General features: G+C 39.3%; 1 protein-coding gene across 7 annotated transcripts in view; it reads left to right on the top strand.

Moving 5' to 3' along the window:
• ENPP2 (ectonucleotide pyrophosphatase/phosphodiesterase 2) overlaps window positions 1-21,591 on the top strand; it is a 104,926-nt gene that overhangs the window by 71,644 nt on the left and 11,691 nt on the right. For 3 of the 7 annotated variants that reach the window (XM_061172128.1, XM_061172131.1, XM_061172126.1), the window contains 9 exons: window positions 2,418-2,543; window positions 5,826-5,857; window positions 6,567-6,694; window positions 9,350-9,437; window positions 9,602-9,689; window positions 10,811-10,995; window positions 13,558-13,609; window positions 19,406-19,480; window positions 20,807-20,943. In XM_061172128.1, coding sequence (XP_061028111.1) covers window positions 2,418-2,543; window positions 5,826-5,857; window positions 6,567-6,694; window positions 9,350-9,437; window positions 9,602-9,689; window positions 10,811-10,995; window positions 13,558-13,609; window positions 19,406-19,480; window positions 20,807-20,943 — 911 coding nt within the window. The remainder of the gene's footprint in view (window positions 1-2,417; window positions 2,544-5,825; window positions 5,858-6,566; window positions 6,695-9,349; window positions 9,438-9,601; window positions 9,690-10,810; window positions 10,996-13,557; window positions 13,610-19,405; window positions 19,481-20,806; window positions 20,944-21,591) is intronic. The other 4 variants (XM_061172132.1, XM_061172129.1, XM_061172127.1 and 1 more) reach the window with 3 other exon arrangements.

Raw genomic sequence — 21,591 nt, 5'->3', positions numbered from 1 at the left:
TATATGTTTATAGAGCTGGGGTGGGAGGGTGCATCAGAGAGCATTCTTATTTCACAGGTGTGCAGACTGAGAGTGCCTTCTGCATTCCAGAACTAGCAAATTGAAATCATGACTCTGGAATATGGGGCTGCTCCCTTCTAGAAGAGGGTTTGGAAGAAGAAAATTAGTTGACTTGGTAGTTCTGTTAAGAAGGGCAGATAACTCTCCCTAATCAAAACTCTGCTCTGGGCCTGAAGTTTTCTTTATAGAATTTTCTAGAAGATCTATGAGAAATTAAAACAAAAAAACAAAAAAAGGGCTTCCCTGGTGGCGCAGTGGTTGAGAGTCTGCCTGCTGATGCGGGAGACACGGGTTCGAGCCCTGGTCTGGGAGGATCCCACATGCTGCGGAGCGGCTGAGCCCGTGAGCCACAACTGCTGGGCCTGCGCGTCTGGAGCCTGTGCTCAGCAACAGGAGAGGCCGCGACGGTGAGAGGCCCACGCACCGCGATGGAGAGTGGCCCCCGCTCGTCGCAACTGGAGAAAGCCCTCGCACAGAAACGAAGACCCAACACAGCCAAAACAAATAAATATAAATAAAAAACAAAAAAAAAAACAAAAAAACCCCTAGAACTAACATGCTCTTTTGCAAGGACTAAATGTAACCATCTGCAAAATCATGTTCCATGAGTTTGACTTGGTGGAGAGCTGCAGATAGGACAGAGAATCTGGAGCCTGTGACACAGCTGATTTGATTTAAGTTGCCCAGAGGTGTCAAGAACATTTGCTTACATGGTGGAGCCATGTGTCTAAGAAGTAGATGGGCTCCAATGAATCACATGCTGGAGCATTGTAAAAGTCTTGGCTAGATTACAATCTGGTCTGGCCAGTGTGCAGGCTTCTGAGATGAATAGATGGCACAGCATCTCTTTCTTAAAAGGTAGTATTGTCTAGTGTTCCAGAGCCTGGGCTTTGGAGTAAGAATGAGTTGCAATGGAGTTCAAATTGCACTGTGCCACTTAAAAGCCTCTCCAAGTCTCAGCCTCCTCATCTGTAGAATGAGAACACTAACACCACCGACACAGAGTTAGTCTGGAGGGTGAAGGGTGATGATGCTTGAGAAGCACTTTGAAAGCAGGAGAGATGGTTCACCATTGGGGTGGCTTAAGTGACTTAGGAAGGCAGCAAATGAAAGATCCTTCTAGTCTTCCATTAACATGTATTTAGAGACTTCCCCTTCCTGGATTAACATTGTACTTGAACATAATAGCTGTTTATTGTTTCAGTTTTTCCTCCTGAGATTTTAAATGTTAAAAGGCAAGATATATAACCCTTGTGCTATGTTGGGATATGTTTTTCTCTCTCTTCCTTCCAATTTATATTTAAAAAAGAGGGGTCTGGATCTGGGATCCCAGAAGGTGATAATTTGAATTTCACCATACCTGGGCCACTCTGAGTTATATTTCTTTATTCCAAAACCTTAGGGAATCCTTTACAGAATCATTTAAGTTTCCCCACTTAAAAAATATTTGGATACTGGATTGTACAAAGCAATATATTAAACCTTTATAGCTTCATCTCATCTCATAAATTCTGAAATGACAATAAAGTTCTCTTCCAGCCTCCGTAACTTGTGAGTCTAAGGTTTGAGTTTGTTTTTGTTTTTATTTATTTTTTTAATATTGATCAAGAAATTCTCCTTGATGGGAGGCAGGAAACAAATCATGGGTGGGAGGGGGCAATATTTGTTGGTGAAAAAATTCCCTACCAAGACCCTTTTTATATTCTAGTTGCTAGCTTTCAGTTTTAACTGATTATATTGTTTACAGCTTGTTTTCAGCGTTATTTTGTTTTTCAGTTTGGGTGGTCACTGGGGCTGACATTTTTCTTTCTCTCTCTTGTTGCCAGTATTGTTTTGTCAGTAACATCCAAGGCCACCAGTGAAGGCAGAGTGAGGGCTGGTGATTCTGTACTCAAGTCGCGAGATACATTAGAGAGTTGGAAAATGACATTTTGTAAAAGAGACACAGCTATTTACACCACCCCCAGCTGGGAAGAGTTTAAAGCAATCTGGGATTTTTTTTTTTAAAGAATAGATCTTTTTCATAATGACAGTGTAAATAGATTTGTTTTTAAAAGATCACGGTTACTTCCTTTATCTTGTTGGTCTTGCTGAATGACTTAAAATATAATTGAGATGATGCATTTTCAGCCTTCTAGTGCTGCAAGATGATATGACTAAAGCAATGTCTGATGAAAAGATTATATAATGAAGCATTCAAAAATTCAAAGTCAAGTTAAGAAGCCTCAAAAGAGAGGGATCCTCATGTTAAGTTGTGAAAAACGAATTAAGGAGAGGCCTGAATGTTACCTTTAGTGTCTGTGTGGAGATCTTAATTTTACAGTTGCCTGAAAATACTTTCTTTTCCCTCCCCATAGGAATGGAAGATGTCACATGTGATAGAACCGAATTCTTGAGCAATTACCTAACTAATGTGGATGACATTACTTTAGTGCCAGGAACTCTAGGAAGAATTCGACCCAAATTTAGCAATAATGCTAAATGTAAGTTGACTCTTAAAATACTAAATTGTTAGAAGGGTAATTTAGTGGAGTGAGAAAGGGCTTATTCTCTGAAGCTAGACTACTTGGGTGGAAATCCTAGCTTTGCTGCTTAGCTGAGTGAACTTGAATGAGTCATTGAAACTCTCTCTAAACCTCAGTCTTTTTCATCTGAAAAAAGGGATGATAAATAACAACTAGCTCATAGGGTTGTTGTGAAAATGAATCTATGTATATCACTTAGAATAGTTCCTGGCCCCTCGTAGCATTATATAAATATTTGCTCTTGTTTTTATCATGTGGAAAATACACTTAATTTGAGGCATGTGTATAACCATAAACTTCTGCTTACAAGAGACAAACTTTCCAACAAGAGGTTCAGGTTTACTCTTTAGCTCAAGTGAGGGAGTCCATGACAGGGTTGGCAAAAGTGCCCTCGGACCCTAAACCTTCCTAGGAGCCTGGTTGAAGGGAACTCTTCACCTTTAGAAAAGTGATTGACAGAACCCAGCAGGAGAAACTATTAAGCCCTTGGAAAGTGGCTGCTGTTTTGAAAGATTAGAAATAAAATAAACAGGAATAATCTTATCACTTCTGTTTTACACGTTTGGGTTATGATATGCCACTGACGAGAACTTTGATTTATGGGCTAAGATGTCTTACATGCTGCCCAACCGCCTAGCTTTGGAGAAGTGTATAGTTTTATTGGAGGCATGCTGCATTTGGGGGAAGAAAAAAATCCTTTAGCATTTTTAGCCTTGGGAATAAGAAACCATTGGCACCAAGCATAAAGCTTTGGAAAATTAAGTTTTTCCCAAATGATGTTACTGAGTCAACAGAAATGGGAACTGTTCCAAGGTCAGCTCCAGGCAACGCTGTGAAATAAACAAAACGTTGGTGTCTCTGCCTTCTCTTTTCCATGCCTTTTCTATCCTCCGTGTCCTGTCTTCTCTGTTCACTTGAGCTAGGCAGGCCCTCGCCAGAGTGGCCTGCAGAGTCACTACGGTACCTCTTGATTTAGTATGTGCATTCTAGGGCTTATGCAAGAAAGTTTTTGTCTATTCTGAAAGGTATTTCAAAACATCAGTAAAAGTAATGGGGAGGTTGTTTTAGGGGTGGAAGGAAAACTTGCCTAAGGCTAATGAAATGATAACTACCAATAATTAAATGTCTTGTATTTTAAAAAACACGTTCATACATTTTATGAGAGATGGGAGAGCGAGGTGTTTAAGAGCAAAAACAATGGTGGCAGCATGTGTGGGTTCAAATCTTTGCCAGCTGCTTCACTCTGTGACCTTAAGCTACTTAAGGCAAGCTACTTAAACACTCTGTGCCTTAGTCTTCTCATCTGTAACATAAGGATTGTTGGGAAGATTAAGTGAGAGATTCTCTGCATATCACTTAGATTAATGTTTAGCACATAGTCAAAGCTATATAAATGGTAGTTACGACGATGATATTTTCGTCACCTCGCTCTTTCAGCCAGATGTACACACACCTTATTGAATCCTTCCAATGGCCTGTGTGTTAGGTATTATCATCTCCTCTTATAAACAGTGGCAATCAAGGCTCAGAGAGAGGTGAAATAACTGGCTAAGAGGACGGCAGTTAGTGAGTGGCAGAGCAGGAATTTAAACCCAGATGCTTAACTGACTCTTAACCACTACCCTGTACTGGGGGCCTCCCCTGCTCTCTGGGAGCTGTTAGCATGAGAGGGCTGAGTATTTCAGAATTGAAGGATGGGTGTCCCACACATGGACTCAGACATTTGTTATTTCCTAGAAGTTCTCTGGGATTTATCTGAGCACAAGACTGCCCTGTGCTATTTATTTTTCTTCATTATCGAAGAACATGAACTCATTCTGTTTGGTCCCTTTGAGGACTGTGGTTGATGAGGTCACTGAATGTAGAGGTTCAAAGCATGGCTTGCTCAGTCAGATGGCCAGCAGGGTCCCAGTGTGCACGTTTCCCTCGTCCCCCGCCTCCACATTCTAAATGCCAATTGGCTTAGTGAGGATTCTGATCACACCTACATTCCAGCAGAGTAGTTGTGAATGACCAGAGAGACAGTGCCTGCAAAGCCCTTAACAGAGACCGAACATGGTATGGACACGATTGGGGTTAATTATTATTGCTACCATTATTACTTATTTGCTTGTCATTGAAAGATGCAACTAAATTTTAACCCCAATTTAAGTAGAAGGGAATCCACATTTTTTTATCTTCGAATTTCATAGCTTTAGAACTAAGATTCTGAACATTGTCTTTGAAGAGTGTATATTTACGCTGCAAGGCAAGCTTATTCATGTATTTGCAACAAACATGAGCAAATATTTATTTATATTTATTAACAAATGTTTATTGAGTGCTTACCAGGCCCTGGGGATGCAGCAGGAAATGACAGAGACATGACCTGCTCTACTGATGTTTATATTCCAGGGACGGTTGCCTCATGACTGTCGGTATCTCTTCTGAACGCTGCTTTCCTTTTCTGCTGATTCTATAATGACATGCTGAAGCAAATTTCTGGAAAACAAAACAAAATCCAACCAACCTACAATCTCCTCTTTCTCCCCACACCGCCCCCCAAAAGGGGACCTTCAGATAATATATTCCTGTCCACAGTTTATACACAGCCATCATTTACATAGTTTTGCTTTTAGCTAGTTCAGGGTATTGACTAAAATATCCTTTGTTTGCTGGTAGTGAAAATAAAGGAGGTGCATACATGTGTGTGTCTGCAGCTGGAAAGGGGCAGCCACCTATGTAATTAGCCCTGTGATATTACTGAGGAAAAAAATTCCCTTTAGAAAAAATAATGGATTCGAAGATTCATCTTAAAAGTGGATGATCGCTTGTTTGAAAGATCTGCAGATACATAGGAAGTTACATTAAAAGCCCCAAATGCCCAGTTTAGTTCCTGATGTTAAATTTCAAATAAACTCTATCCAGGTTCCAGAGGGACCATTTGGGAGAATTTTAAAAAAGCAATTTACCCAGCAGTACCCCGGTGCTCTGGAAGGAGGAATTCCCTTCCGGAAAGGTTGACTTGGACCTAGCAGGGACATTTACCATAGGAATTGTTCCTCTCATTTAGATACATTTCACTTTACTGAAATTTTAAATATCCACACACAGTTTTACATATATTTTAAACAAAATCTAAAGTGATAGGTCTTCTAGGAGAAAAAAAAAAAAAGAATTGAGTCTCTCGCTGCAAAAATGATTTCTCTCAGTGATTACTGTCAACTCTTTTGAAACCTTTCTCCTTCTCTCTTTGAACAGATGACCCTAAAGTCATTATTGCTAATCTCACGGTAAGTATTGCATGTCACCAGGCCTCTGCCCTTGGAGTAGCTTCCACACACTCTTCTCTTGTATTCAAGTCCCCTGTAGGGTGACAGGAATATTTTCCTCACTGCCCTGCCATCCTGTATATTTGTTTCCCTAAGAGCTTTCAAAACTTCTGGCCCATGGACAGCTGCAGGCTCCCTAATGGTCTTGGTAACCATACAAAATGAGAGTATTTGACCTTGCCATTAGGGCTGACAAGTATTCATTCATGATTAAACAGATCCTTACTCTTTCTGAACCAGATCTGCCCACCACCCTGTTCCATAGTTTTCCCATCCGGGATAGGGACCTTAAAGGCACATGAGACTGTAATCACATGGTCCTGAACATGCCTCCTCTTCCCTTCCCACCCCACCTCCCCATCCCTTGATTTGAAGCATTTGGGAAAAGCCTTGGAGTTTGAGTTGCTCTTCGTGATGGTCTCACGCGTCAGGAATGTATCTTAAAAATTTCTAACTCCCCTCTGATAACCTTCTATGTCTTCTTCAACATTATCTAATCCCCTTTGAATCTATTTGTTTTCAGCTTTTATCATTTGATAGGGGTAACAAATGCCATTTATTCAGTAATTAACCTTTCGTTTGACTTAAAACCTTCCTCTTTCTAGAGAGAATGTCTTGGACTTTTCTAGAAGACACTCCATCTAAAGTTCAATATCCATTTCTATTTCAGTGTAAAAAACCAGATCAGCACTTTAAGCCTTACATGAAACAGCACCTTCCCAAACGTTTGCACTATGCCAACAACAGAAGAATTGAGGACATCCATTTATTGGTGGACCGAAGATGGCACGTCGCAAGGTAACTTGGGGATAGGCTGTCCCTGATTCTCATCTTCATAACCACCCCTTTGGCAGCTGGAGTGCTTTAAGGTCCTTAGCCATTATGAAAAGAAATCTCAGTTGGAAATCTCATCATTTGCAAAGAGTTTGTGTGCTGGATAAACAATTAGCCCTGAGACAATACATCTCTGTGTTCCTGGTCTCAGCATCTTGGTGGCTCTTTGTAGCCTCTCAGTGCATCTTTGTGTGTTTGTCTCTCTGTTTTGTTTTTCAAATTTACATTCTATTCTTATTACTTGAGTAAGTCAAACATATGCCTGGGACATTGCCTTACCACACTGGACAGGTCTGGCCTCCGTTGACGAGACTTAGCTTGTAGCGACATTTATAGAAGAGTTCAGAAAATGTTGTTAATCTTAAAACCTCTGTTACTGTAGGCGTGTTTTACATTGCCTTAAATATTTCAGATGTTTGCCTTGTTTTGAACTACAAAAGACTCTCCAATGTGGAAGAGACTGTTCCTTGCTCTTGAATCTGATGTAGGATGTGTCTGGAAGCTCTAACCAGTTCCAAAGAGTTAATTATCCAAAGCTGAATCACTTTCACACAGATCTGGGGGCAGCCCTTTCCTACTCACTCTTTTTTTTTTTTTGGCTGCGTTGGGTCTTCGTTGCTGCGCATGGGCTTTCCCTAGTTGAGACAAGCAGGGGCTACTCTTCGTTGCAGTGCGCGGGCTTCTCATTGCGGTGGCTTCTCTTGTTGCGGAGCACGGGCTCTAGGCGGGGTCTTCAGTAGTTGCAGCACACGGGCTCAGTATTTGTGGCACGGGCTCTAGGGCATGCGGACTTCAGTAGTTGTGGCTAGCAGGCTCTAGGGTGCAGGCTCAGTAGTTGTGGCGCACAGGTTTAGTTGCTCTGCGGCATGTGGGATCTTCCCGGACCAGGGATCGAACCCGTGTCCCCTGAACTGGCAGGCGGATTCTTAACCACTGTGCCACCAGGGAAGTCCGCCACTCACTCTTGCTCTGACTTTCTCCTTAAGAAAAGTGCTGAGACTCAGTCTTAATTAACTTAGTAATAATTGAACAACTACTAGATGTACTCTGGCTTGGTACTTGAATGAATTTACAAGAGAGAGAAGATAACAAGAAAATGTGTGTCCTCTAAGAGCTTGCATCAGTATGGAACATCTAGAGAGACACATGTGACAAATACACAAATATCCTACCGTAATTGTCAGGGGGTACATAGAGTTAAATATGTAGGATTGTGAAGAGATACGTATGTAAACTAGAAATTATTGAGGTCATTTAGAACAGACATGGGGAGTCTTCAAGGAAAAGTTACAAAAATGTGACCAAAATGGCTTGGCTGAGTATGTCTGAGTATGGGATGGCTTGGAAGAGAGAGCAAATTTGTACCGTTTGTAGGTTTCGACGAAGAAAACTTGGGAGTTGAGTAGGAGTTAACTAAAAGATGAAGATAGATGAGCAAATTAGTGTAGATCAAAGCCAGGCATTTTAATTAGCAGTAAATCTTTTCAACTTATATCTTGCACTGTTGAGTTATGATATGCACATATCTTATTATCCCAAGCTGAAAGTACTTTTCCTAAGAGCAAAGACCCCAAAGTTTAATTTCTTTGTTTTCCCCCAAGCACTTTACTTCAGTGCAATGTACCTATAGGTACTTAGGAAATATTTGTCTTAATAAACATGAAAGTGTTTTGGAAAAGTGCTGCATGACTCTAAGCAAAAGGCATCTTCCTGTCCCAACAAGGAAGCTCAGATGCTTTTGATGTCTAGAGAGCAAGGTTTCCATTTTCTATTTCTAAATAGAGGTACTGTCTAGGTGAGGCTTGGCTCTTGTTAGCTATGCCACTATTACATATGTTAAGCTTATGACTCAGTTATGTTCTCTAGTGGTATTACTAGGTAAATTTGTTGACAGGTAAATTTGTATGCAAACATTTTTATAGAATACAGATCTCCATTCATTGATTAAACATCACATATTTTTAAAGTGCCAACTGTGTGCTTAGCATGGAGCATAGTGATGGGTATGTAGAAATGAACCAGACAAACACGGCCCCAGAGTGGAGAGTCTTACAGTCCTGGAGCTAGTGAAGCACATAGGCAGACAGTTGAAGATTTGTGGCAGCCCTGCATCGAGAGTCTATAGGTGACATTTTTCCAACAGCACTATTTTTAAATTAAGGTATGTGTGTTGTTGTTTTAGACATAATGCTATTGCATACTTAATATAGTATAGTGTAAATATACCTTTTCTATGCACTGGGAAACCAAAAACTTCATGTGACTCAGTTTACTGCGATGTTCTCTTTATTGTGGTGGTCTGGAATCGAACGTGCAGTATCTACAAGGTGTGTCTGTACCTGTGACCTCGTGCTTTGCAAGCACGAGGCATGAGTAGGGAACCAGGACTTCAGGTCCCAACTTGTCCTGGGCTGATTGTCAAAGCAAAAGCACTTGGGGCAAAAGAACAGCATCATGTTTTCATCACCACAGGAATGATGCAATTACAATGAGAAGAATATACTTGTAAGATCCACTCCTTAGAGATATTTTTTGTGCACTGTTTTTTTTTGTTTTTGTTTTTTAATCAGAATGATTTCATGAGAAATCCTGACTGATTGTACAATTGTTTCACTCTAGGAAACCTTTGGATGTTTATAAGAAACCATCGGGAAAATGTTTTTTCCAGGGAGACCATGGATTTGATAACAAGGTCAACAGTATGCAGGTATGCTCCTGGAACTGTGAATCGAAGTGTGTTTTAGTGACTCCAAGAAGGGATGGGAATGGTGGTGTGAGTGAAGCTTGCAAAGCATTTAGAAATCGAGGAAGGGTTGCTACTAGATATTAGCAATGCCTAATTGTTTTGTTTGTTTTCTTTTCTTTTGGAAGACTGTTTTCGTAGGTTATGGCCCAACATTTAAGTACAAGACTAAAGTGCCTCCATTTGAAAACATTGAACTTTACAATGTCATGTGTGGTAAGTCACTTATTTCATCAAAACCAAGAAAACAATCTTGAGTTAACGTATGAACTTCTTTCAATGTCAGAGAAAGAAATGAGGTGTCTGTTTTCTGGGATCACCTCATCTTTTCACACACAAAAAATGTGGTAATTTGCCCATTGGTTCAAGAGACAGAATATCATCCCCTTCTAAGGCTTCTTTGTCTTCCGTCAACAGTTGACTAACGGGGAGTTTTCATAGTGTTGCTGTTGGCAGTCTCTGGCTGATCTAACATAGCATTACAGTTTGACACCAATGGTCAGAGGCTGGGTAAAGCAAGAGTTCGGCACAGAGCTTTCTCCCACCTCCATCTCTCCCATTGCAGCCCAGTTAAAATTTCGCCAGCTTGTATCCTGGCCAGCTATTTATGTACTCCTAATTATTTTTCTTCCTTGAGTTTCTAGTTGCTGAATGAGGACAACTTTTCCTATTTAGTAAGGGAGTGCCAGCCTGGTGGTTAGAGGGGGAGTCTGAAAGTCGGGTCTCCTGGGTTCTTTTCCCATCTTGGCTGCTGGCTCTCCCCTGCCCCACCTCTCAGCTTAGGCAAGTCACTGTATGCTCGCTTGGCAACCATTTCACTTGCTGTGAAATCAGCCTGTTCATTTCACAGCGGCACTTTAGGGCCCAAGGCCAAAACCTCTTCTTGTCCCCGTACTTCTGTGGAGTGCATGAGAGGGCAGACTAGAGGTTATTTATTGATTATAAGTCCCACTTCAAAATTCAGGATAGAAAGTCTCCTTAGACTTTTAGAGAAGCAGAAGGGCAATGATACTGACGCTGATGGTCCTTGGGTTGTAACTATCACAGACATAGGCGGTAGCTAAGTAAGGCCCTATTTCTTCACTCTCTCTTTTTGGAAATGTCTCTCTTTATAATCAAGCAATGAACATACTATTTCAGAAAGTTGTTGCCAAGACATGATCAAGCAAGAATGATTTAGGAAGTAAGAAGCGAGCCTACAGTCTAAATTTGGTTTTATTCTATTCTAATTCGTGTTCCAAGTTTTCAGGCCCTTGGAAGGTGAATGGTTTTGACTCTCCCTATACCTCATCAAAAATACTTACAAAGTACCTGGCTCTTTTCTTTCTTCTCATCAGATCTCCTGGGATTGAAACCAGCTCCTAATAATGGGACTCATGGAAGTTTGAACCATCTCCTGCGTACTAACACTTTCAGGCCAACCATGCCAGAGGAAGTTACCAGACCCAATTACCCAGGGATTATGTACCTTCAGTCTGATTTTGACCTGGGCTGTACCTGTGATGATAAGGTAGAGCCAAAGGTAGAAATAATTTTTAATGTTTATCATGGAGGAGCCTATTGGGTGTAGAGCAGTGCTGTCCAATAGAACTTTCTGTGATGATATGAATGGTATATCTGTACTGTCCAGAATGGTAGTCACTGGTCAGTTGTAGCTTTTGAACACTTGGAACTAAGTTTTTAATTTCGTTTAGTGACTTTAAGTTTAAAGAGCCGTATGTGGCTCATGGCTACCATATTGGACAGCCCAGGGATAGATAATGAAGAACAAAAAGTAAAATTCATAATGCTATTCTGTGGAGTCACAATTCCCAACCAAAATGTTTTTTTTCTTTTTTTTCTCAACCTGGATCACATGTCTATCAGTCATGGTCCCAATAAGAAACAGATGGCCCATGCAGAAGAGGTTTTTAAAGAAGGTTTAAAGGGATTGTTTCAATCACATTTAATGAGAAGACTATTTCAAAGGCTGGCAGGGTGGAGGGAAATCAATGAGGGATGCTGAAGTACCCTGGGGCTAATAGGGTACCAATCTTAGGTCTCAACAATAAAGGGAGGGAGCAGTTACTGGCACATGGAGAAAGAGCTGTATAGGAAGGAACGACGGAATTTGGTAGACGGGTGCAGCAAACGCACTGCAACCTGGTAGAGGGGAAGCTGGGGGAGTAAATCCACCCCTCCCAATCCCCTGCTGGTACCTCTCATTGTTGGAGCCCAGCTGGAGGGCAAGCTCGCTCTTTGATGAGTCCCTGGAGATCAGTCTCCCAGGGCACAGAGCAGGGTAAGGAAGGGTGTGGCAGGGCGGGCGTTGGGGGTGCTGATAGGGACTACCCAGCACCTCGTGTTTGGACAGTTATTGAAACAAGCAAACTACACATGTTCAGTAATGATTTGCTTATTGAATTTTATATTGATCAAAGACCTTTTAGAGTTGCCCATCAGTGCTTCTGACAGCAAGGTACAACCAGTGTTACCACTAACACTGGTTAGTGGTTGAGAGGGTTCCAACACAAAGCAAAGCAATTTTATTTTTGCATGTGTGGTTTTATTACAGGCGAATGTGTGATCTTTCTATTAGACCTCAGAAAATAATTTTCCTACTGGTCTATCCCCGTCCCCTACCATTTGCTACCTTCTAGGATTCCTAGGGGCCTAGGAGCCACAGTTTGGGAGGCCCACCATGGGAGGAAGTTTGCTCTTCTTCCCTACCTCCTTCCCTTTATTAATCCTTCCTACTTTAGCGCCTGATAAGAAATAACAGGGCTAATTAGTATAAAGTAGGTAATTCTAAGACCTCAGCTGGAGGAGTTGAGTTGCCAAAGTCAACAGGAAGTGGTCTTTGAAGTGAATTCTAGTTATATTTTTAGACGCATCTATTAACTGTATCTTGTTTTCTGAATTACCTTTCTTCTGGGAAGCAAGAAATAGTTTGGTTATTTTATCTTAAACCGTTTTGGAGGGATTCTAGATCATCTTTATTTTGTCAATGGGTTTCTCCAAAAGACTATTTTCCTTTTCTTAAAAAAAAATACAGACATACTGAAAAGGTATAGAGATTAATAAAATGAATACTTCAATACACACATTGTGAGAAAGAAAACATTACAGATTGAATGGAAGCTCCATGTGACATCCCACACCCCAATCCCACTTCCTTTCTACCCCAAAGGTAACTAATATCCTGAATATAGTGTATATAATTGCCATGTAGGCCTCTATACTTTCACTCCATACATATGTATCTCTTAAATAATGTATTAACTAATTTTTAGTATATAGTTCCCTAAAATAACCTATAGGATAGCTTTGGATATTTTATATTTTTATGTAAATGCTGTTTTACTATATGTATCCTGCATTTATTTGTTCATCCTTGTATTTTTGAGATTTATGCATATTAATATGTGAAGTTTTAGCTCATTCATTTTTACCGCTAATAATTAATATTTAATTATATAATTACACCATCATGATTCTATTCATTTTCCTATTTGAGAACATTTGGTAATTTCCAATTGTTAGTTCTTCCAAACAATGCTGCAGTAGACATTACTGCAAATGTCTTTTTGTACACGTAAGCTAGAGTGTCTCTAGAATATATAGTGGGAGATGGAGTTGCTGAGCCGTGACTTTTCAGAACTGCTGAGTCGTTATGTTTCAGCTTTAGAAAAAGCAATTTCATAACTTGGTTTGGGAATCACTTCAGTGCACCTAGAGATTAATCCGAAATATTGAGGCAATATTCGAATTAATTTACATATATGCGCCCTAATCATTGTTGTCAACATGGGAGGTTGGTAACATGATTATCCACACTTTTCAGGAAAGGAAACAAAATCATGGAGAAATTAAATAACATATTCGTGACCATAGATCACGAGGAAGTGGAGCCTAAAATTTCATTTTGAGATAAAGTAGTAATACTCTACAGAGTTTATGATATTGATGAAGTTTAGGATCCTGTTTTGAATTTAGCTGGGTACTAAATAGAGAGAAGCGTGCTGGAAAGAAAAAACATTTCTGATTTGCTTTGTCTTCTCTTTTCTTTTTTTTTTTTTTTTTTTTTTGGTTTTCACACATGAAGAACAAATTGGATGAACTCAACAAACGCCTTCATATAAAAGGGTCTACAGAAGGTAAGGAGTTGATGGAAAAAACAACCAGATAAGTTTTGTTTTCTAGCTTCCAAAAATTGGAGAAACTTCTTATTTACTTCATAGTGTAAGCACAATTTTTTTTAAAATTCGAATTTGGATTGCAAAGTGATTTTTATACCATCTGGCAAAAGGTATTGGTTTATTCTATGTACACAGGACGCCAGCTGTGTAATAAGTCAGAAAATTTCCATTACCTTTTTTTTTCCTCAATAGCTTTTAAGCCCTCTGAAAAGCAGAGGGCTTAAATATACCATTGTGCATCTGATGGGTCATAAGTTAAGGTGCTGATGGGGACTTCAATGAAGGGAATGAAAGTCACAATTATAAATGGTAACAGCTGGTACCTCTACTGAAGCTTACCGACCTGCAGAGTCAGTGTGTATGTTACGGGAAGGGATGCACAGAAGGAACCAAATCAGAAATCTCTCTTCAAAGAAGGATTATCTTGAGCTCTAACTCATTTTCTTATTTTACGTACAATAATAACCCTCCTGTATTAGTCAACTTTTGCAAGCTTGTGATGAAAAAGAGAATCTCAGTGGTCTGTGCATTTCTTGTTCATATTTCAGGATGCTGACTCTAGGCCAAGTGTGGCTCTGCCCCATGTGTACTTTTTATTCTGGAATCTAGGCTGAAGGAGCAGCCCCTAGCTGGGACATGCCCTTCTCGTGGCAGAGGGAAAAGAGGAATGGCAGAACCAGGCAATGGGTCTCAACACTTCTGCTTTGATGAGGCATCTGTCACTTCCATTCCCAGTTCATTGGTGAAAATAGGGCACATGAAACCAGTGGAGTAGGGAAGTATATTCTTTCCACAAGGACACTGTCCTACAAGTCACTTGGCAATGGGAGAAGTACATAATCCTTTACAAAAGAGCAGTAAATAATTAGGAACAATAATGCAATCTACCACATAAGCTCTTCCTTCTGGTTTTGAAATCCCAGGAAAATTAGAAGAGATTAGAAGAAGAGGGAAAGGCTCCTACACAGGTTACTACAGCAGATGGGATAGCATCTTGTAACAGCAAGGGAATGACCAAAAGTGTATTAAAAAGAAGACAGAAATCAAGCACAGCAGCCCAAGTCATGCAGTAAAGATGCACATAGTCAAATTCTCTTGAGAACATTACTTGAGTTATTAGCTTACATATGGTTCTATTCATCATACGTGCCATTTCCAATCTGATTAAGTAAAGGTTGAGGAAACCAGCGGAATATTTTATTTACTTGACTTATTTCCCCTCTTTATAAAGATCTTCACGTTTTTTCTTCTTCTCTGTCTGCATCATCACCCTCCCGCTTCTCTCTTTGATGATAGAACACACAGACTCTTTGGCATGTAATTGGATGAACACGGCTTTCGAGATAGGACTTAGTTGATGGAAGGTACACAAATCCTTCATAAATCTAGAAGTGATTTGAAATGTTTGACATCGAACCTCTAGTGGACTGCGGTGTCATTAGAATTGGAAAAATTACAATGCTGCCAGGATCAAGGAGTATGGAGTCTCATGATTTGAGTTTTTCAAATATTCACTCACCAAGGCAGAGAAATATTACTGAGATGTTTCTCTTCTAAAAGTCACTAATGAAATAGTTAATTATGATAACTTTGAATGGACTCTAATGTTTTTGCTGATTCAAGCTCTGACTATTCATGGTCCTAAAACACTTCCATCTGGGAAAAAAATCTTTCATTTAGTTTTTTCGTGGCAGTGTGCTCATAGGACAAAACCAGTCCCACAAGTCAGCATAAGCAGTGGCCTCAAACTTCTGAGCATGAAAATAAGAGGCATCTTCCAGGTGAATCACTGACTCTCAGGGCTGGAAAGAACCATAGTTAATGACCTCACCGCTCCATCGCTCTGCTCAGAGGTGAATATGTGTCTTATCTCTAGATGATTTTATGTCACCGAGGCTTAAAGTTTATATACTTTCATGGAAATGGACCCTCGTGTGTATTTGTTGAGCGCCTACCCTGGGCTGGGAGCTGATTTCTCTGATACATCTGGTTCTGTCAGCTGTGTCACCAATAGTTTCCAGCGTGTGACTTCACAACGGTGACATAAAATGTTAGGGGAGGATCATGGTAGCACACCTTCTTGGTCTGCTCATGGCCTAATGGGACAGTCTCTAATGATACAAGAGAGACTTTATTTATTTTTATTATAATTAACAGTTTAATATTCAATAGACTTTTGGTAAAGTTGTTTAAGTTTATACAGCATTATTTTGTATGTGTGCACAATAATGGCTATTTGCAATTGCCAATAACTGGAGTGATACAGATAGACTTTAAAACTATTACATGAATTTCAAATAACTATATATCATTGTCTTATTATGTGCAAAGCATTTGCCCGTTTAGATTCTAGGATATGGGTAAGCCTCGGTGTTCTCTCTCCTGTCTCTTTCTCTCTCTCTCTGTCTCTTGGTGTCTGTCTCCTTAAGGGTCTTGTCTCAGTCATTTCTTCAACTGCAAAGTGACATTTTCTTGGTCTGAGTTCTTTCAGGCCTTTATGGTGTGTCCTGGGTCATAAGTCTAGTCCCCCACTGGAAATAGTCAATGTCTGCTCTGCTGGAGTAGAACCTCGAGAATTCGAGGTGCTGTGTGTGTTATGCTCAGAGTAATCATTTCCCCCTTCTGGCTATCTCTAATATATATTGAGGCTTTTAAACCATTTTGTAGACCTAAAGTTCTATACAAATGTAAAGTTGTATTATTTTCCTGCCTAGTTTTTAAAAAAAATACACCTATAGGTAGCTGATTTTTTCAGAATAAACCACAGGCCCTGCCCATTCCATTTGTAACATTCATATGTAACTGTTTTAATGTCATGTGACATAAAACCACTCATACATCTGTACCAAACACACATGTAAAAGCTATGCATTCCAACAGTGAAACAACCCAGGGTAAATTTGAGGTAACAAAACAGTGGTATATTAAATTAATCTTAGGCTATTATAAGATTTAGTATTATAAATACTAAACTTACAGAATCAAGTCCTTTACTAAAATGAAGAGGAAGAATAAATATGAGCTTCAAAAATTGTGATCTAAAATGCTTGCTAAAGCTTTAATATTTCTACATTTGTAGTGAATTCCGGATCTTAATTGCATGGCTGCTTTTCTGGATCACATGTATGTAATGTCTTGGCAAACTTATTGAATTTTCATTTTGTAATCCATGAATCAATGGATAAATGAATGAATGAAATGGAAATATTTAAATTTCTCACAGCAAGCAATTCTGGCACTAGAGCCAGGTGTAATTTTTACTGTAAGAATAATTGCACTATTTATTTTCACTTTAGTCTCTTCTTTACTAGCATTGCTAAACCATGTTTTGTATTTTCTTAGTCAGGTCGGCATTCACTATCATCTTTGTGAGAAAGGGAATTAAACATCATTTTAACACCTATGTGTTTGGCTCCTTATCACACACCATGAGAAATTAGTTTGGTTAGAAAAATGACTTAAACACTAGTAATTCTTGTTAACTTTAAAGCAGTCCTGAATAGCTAGAGAGGGAATATTAGGCAGGTCATACCTAGAAAGCCAGTTCTTGAAAGTCATAAAGAACAGTATTTTTTAAAAATAAAACAATCATTTATTTATCCACATAGATATTTGGCATTGTTGGAGGTAGAGATACAATGGTAAACAAAATAGACAAAATCCGTGTCCTCATTAAGTTATTATTTTATTGTGAGATTTAGCCAGTTGATGAATTACAGTGTAGTGTTTTACGGGTTGAGGTAAGAAAGAACAGGACCCTACCAGAGGCATCAAATCTAATCCCAGAGGAGGTTGACATGGCAGTAAATGCTAGTAGACACTTCTAAGGCAAAGGAAGAGAAGGGATGTAGGAAAAGGAAAGACCCTGGGTAGAGATTTTGTGGTAAAATGTAAGAGCATATTATTGTGGGAGTAGATGTTTAAAACAAAAACAAAAAAGAGGAGAGATTTTCATGTGGCTCTCAAGTCAGCCAGCTAATCTGTGGGAATATGAATCAGGAAGCTGAAGAGGGAAAAGAAACACACACTCAAGTCTGGATGACCAAGTTTTGGAAGACAAAAAGAATGAGCACTGGGGAAGTCCACACCACTTAAAAAGATTTGCCTCACAGTATTTTGCCAACGTGGTATCTGGAGGAGAACCGTGGCATGTACCAAAAATGCCAGCCACTATTGTAAACAGGGAACTGGGGTGTGGAATGGAGGCTCTGTCTGGAATTTCATGGAGTAGGAACCCAGCCTGGGAAGACACCAGCTATACTAGATCCGTATCAAGAAATCACGAGGAACATATTTCAAAAGCAGAAGCTTGCAGGCTCATCTCCAGGGTGGCTGGTCTCTAGATGAAGCACTTATGTGTCCAAAGACTGAGCTTCAAGTACCCTTTTGTGGCTCAACAAGGGACTTTTTGCTAAACAGAAATGCAATGGGTGACTTGTCTAAGATGTCATATGGAGTAGCAGGCTGTGACCAAGAACATGTGATTGTTTGATACCCTGATAAACTGAAAAAGGGAAATCTAAATTTTGTTTCTGGACCTTAAAGTGTTTCTTACTGCAAAGATGATTTCACCTCTTTCTTAGATGAAACTATTATGCAACAGGAAGACCCAAGTAGATTCTTTGGGTCAGTTGGGGAACTTGGTTGGATATTAGGAGACTGCCAAAGCCACTACATTTTTTTTTCTTCATGTCATACATGCTCAGTTAACAATTGAGAAAAAGTTAGTCAGATAATGATATATTTGGGCTCCAACTGTGTGCCAAAAACTGGAGTTGTGCATATCTTGGGAGCTATGACACCCACATTTCAAAAGAAAATTGAGTTTCTACATGCAGAGCAGAAGCATGAGTAGAGATGGAGAAGCTTAACTGGAGAAATCTTTCAGGAGAAAGTGACTCTTAAGATGTCTCTTCCCCTCTTGTCCTTTTCTCCCTCTCCTCCCCATGTCTCTTTCATGGGAGCTGAACTATGTGACCATATTATCTGTCATCCCCTTTTGAAGGTGAGGACAATTATGCCAGGGCAACAGGCATAAATGGGATGTGGGGTGACTCTGGCTTAGCTTCATAAGTTCTGTAAGGACCGTACTGATGCCACCTCATCCCCATCTGTGGCATGCATCATGCTCTGTGTTCCTGTTCCACTATGTAGATATCTCTGATACAGTGAGCAGCATATTGCATTTTAGTTATTTATGCCATGTTTGTCTCTCCCATTGAACTGTGAGCTTCTTGAGGGTAAAAGCTCTATCTTAATTGTCTTTACCAAGTATCTCTATTCCATAGCCCAAGGCCTGGCACAAAGAAGGTACTCAGTATATGTTTGATGAGGGGGGACTACATTAATGAAAAATTTGGAGGGAGATAAGTGACAGGACTGGTGGAGAAGTTATTCCCAGTAGAGAAAAGGAGTCATATATATATAATAGCACAGAGTTGTTGACAATGATTATGAGCAGTATTGCAAATCAATCAGCCTTCATGGAATGGAGTGCTATGTTGAGGAATGGTGAGAAATAAGGAGGAACCAGAGTTGGTGGAGTCTATAGATTGTCTAAGAGTGTTGATTGATGGCTGCTCTAAATGTTGCATAGAGGAATATGACTGCTCTTTTATTGTCCTCTTAATGGGATAGATTGGGTAATATGCCAGGTTTGCATTTGAGCTTGGAGGAATGTGTTGGGTAAGCATTAAAACTTGAATGATAAAAAGAGAATAGCTTCTCAAAGAATCTTGATACTTCTGCTTCCAGCTGAAACCAGGAAATTCAGAGGCAGCAAAAATGAAATCAAGGAAAACGTTAATGGAAATTTTGAACCTAGAAAAGGTTTGGTTTGAGTTTTGAAGGAAAGTCTGACCTGGTAAACTGCCCCCAAGTACTACTGTTATGATTTGCTGGCTTTTTATTTGTTCATTATATTTCCTTTACATGATATTAGCATATTATGTTCTAATTCTTAGGGGTGGGTCCCCAAATTTGGCAGCTTTACCAAGACTTCTACATTTACTGCAATGCTGACAAAGCCCAACTACCCAGAACAGGCTTGTGCTGTTAACAGTGTGGGCTGTTTTGCCTCAAATCAGCAGTTCTACTTGGGAGGGTCTTGCAAAGTAATCTACGAAGGGTTTTCTCTGTTACTTGTGTAGAATGGTAATACTTTAATTAAAGCAACATGTATACATAATTTAATAAGTGATTGCCAGAACTGACTTTTTTCTAATAGAAATAATAGTAAAAAAATTTTTTTTGATTATCACTTAGGGGATCGTGAATTGCCAAAGCCTCAGTCTCTAAATATTTTGGTCTGCAGGACCCCAATTTCTATGAATCTATGGCAGTTCTGACTTTAGCCTGTCTAAAATGGGCAGCTCAAGCTTGAGGCATTTATTGTGGGTGTAGAATGAAGGTTTGCACATTAATCTCCCATGTCTTCTTCTCAGAAGAATAAAGTTTCAAACCTTTATTTTTTCCTAAGAGGAGAGCTTTCTCTTCGGGGTCTGAATCTACATTCTGGGGTCTTAACTGAGTTCTTTGGTAACCGATGACCTCCCTTTTGTATTTAAAGGACCCCCTTGAATGCCACTTATTTTATCTATACATGTTCCTTTAAGTTCTTACCTAAAGAGTTTTCCTCCATGTCACAAAGCTACTTACTTTAAATGCTCATTAGTACTCACTTTTTATGCTGAAATAATGCATATTTGAGTTGCAGTTTACAAATAATGATCAAAGAGTACCTTCCTCTTAATTAAATCATTGGTTAATTTGATGAGCCTTTCCAGGGTCAAATGAATTAATTCTATAAAATCTAATTGTCTTGACTTCCCATTCAGCTGAATCATTTCAAAATTTAATAAATAATTTTCTTTCCCATACAGATTGAAATTCTTTATAACTGAAAAAAAACCATTAAAATAAATATGGTATTTACATTACAGTTTTGATATCTGTAAGCCTTGACCCACGCTTAGGTGATCAAATAAACCACAGAAGTGTTAGGAAAACTAACCTGATTAAATTAAGGAGAAGGAGCTACATTATTAATAAGTAAGCAAGCAAATTGTGGACAATTTGACTCTCTTCCAATATTTCTTTAACATTTGATGTACAGTTTAATATGTGTTTAAGACAGTTTATTTTTTTCTTTCCTAGAGAGACACCTCCTCTATGGACGGCCTGCAGTGCTTTATCGGACTAGATATGATATCTTATATCACACTGACTTTGAAAGCAGTTACAGTGAAATATTCCTAATGCCACTCTGGACATCGTACACTGTTTCCAAACAGGTCATTGAGAAAACTGGGTTTCATGTTCTTCATGTCATTACGCTCCTTGCCTTAATATAATGATTGTTTGCTGAATAGAATTGTCTTAGAAAAGATTTTAAGTTTTCCTGATGAAAGAAATCCTATATTGGATCAGTTGTAAAATATTTTGAATTAGACTTTCTGCAATGTTCTAAAAACTTCATGGTAATAGGTGAAATAGCATAGCATACTAATTCTTTTAGTTTTGTTTACTCTGCTTGTCATGGGCCACTAGTTACAGAAGCCACCAGTATCTGGCCATTTGTTTTAATAGACTTTACTTTTTAGAGCAGTTTTAGGTTCACAGCAAAACTGAATGGAAGGGACAGAAATTTCCCATATACCCACGGCTCCACACATGTATAGCCTGCCCCACTATCAACATCCTGTTCTTTTTTAATGAAGGTTTTATGTTGGGGTTTCAGTTTTGGTAAAGATGAGGTAGGAAAGTTTATATCAGGAATTAGAAAAATTCATTTGGCAGTTGAAGTATGTTTTTAAACTCTGAATACAAATGACTACTTCTACTGCCCCAAACACAGCTTCTTATTAATTTGTACTCAGGCACATACAATACATATATAGTCTTTTTTTTAAAATAGGAGATATGTCTATATTATTTCTCAG

The sequence above is a fragment of the Eubalaena glacialis genome, chromosome 17 (assembly GCF_028564815.1).
Source record: "Eubalaena glacialis isolate mEubGla1 chromosome 17, mEubGla1.1.hap2.+ XY, whole genome shotgun sequence".
Taxonomy (NCBI): Eukaryota; Metazoa; Chordata; class Mammalia; order Artiodactyla; family Balaenidae; genus Eubalaena; species Eubalaena glacialis.
This window is presented reverse-complemented; position numbering and strand designations above follow the sequence as displayed.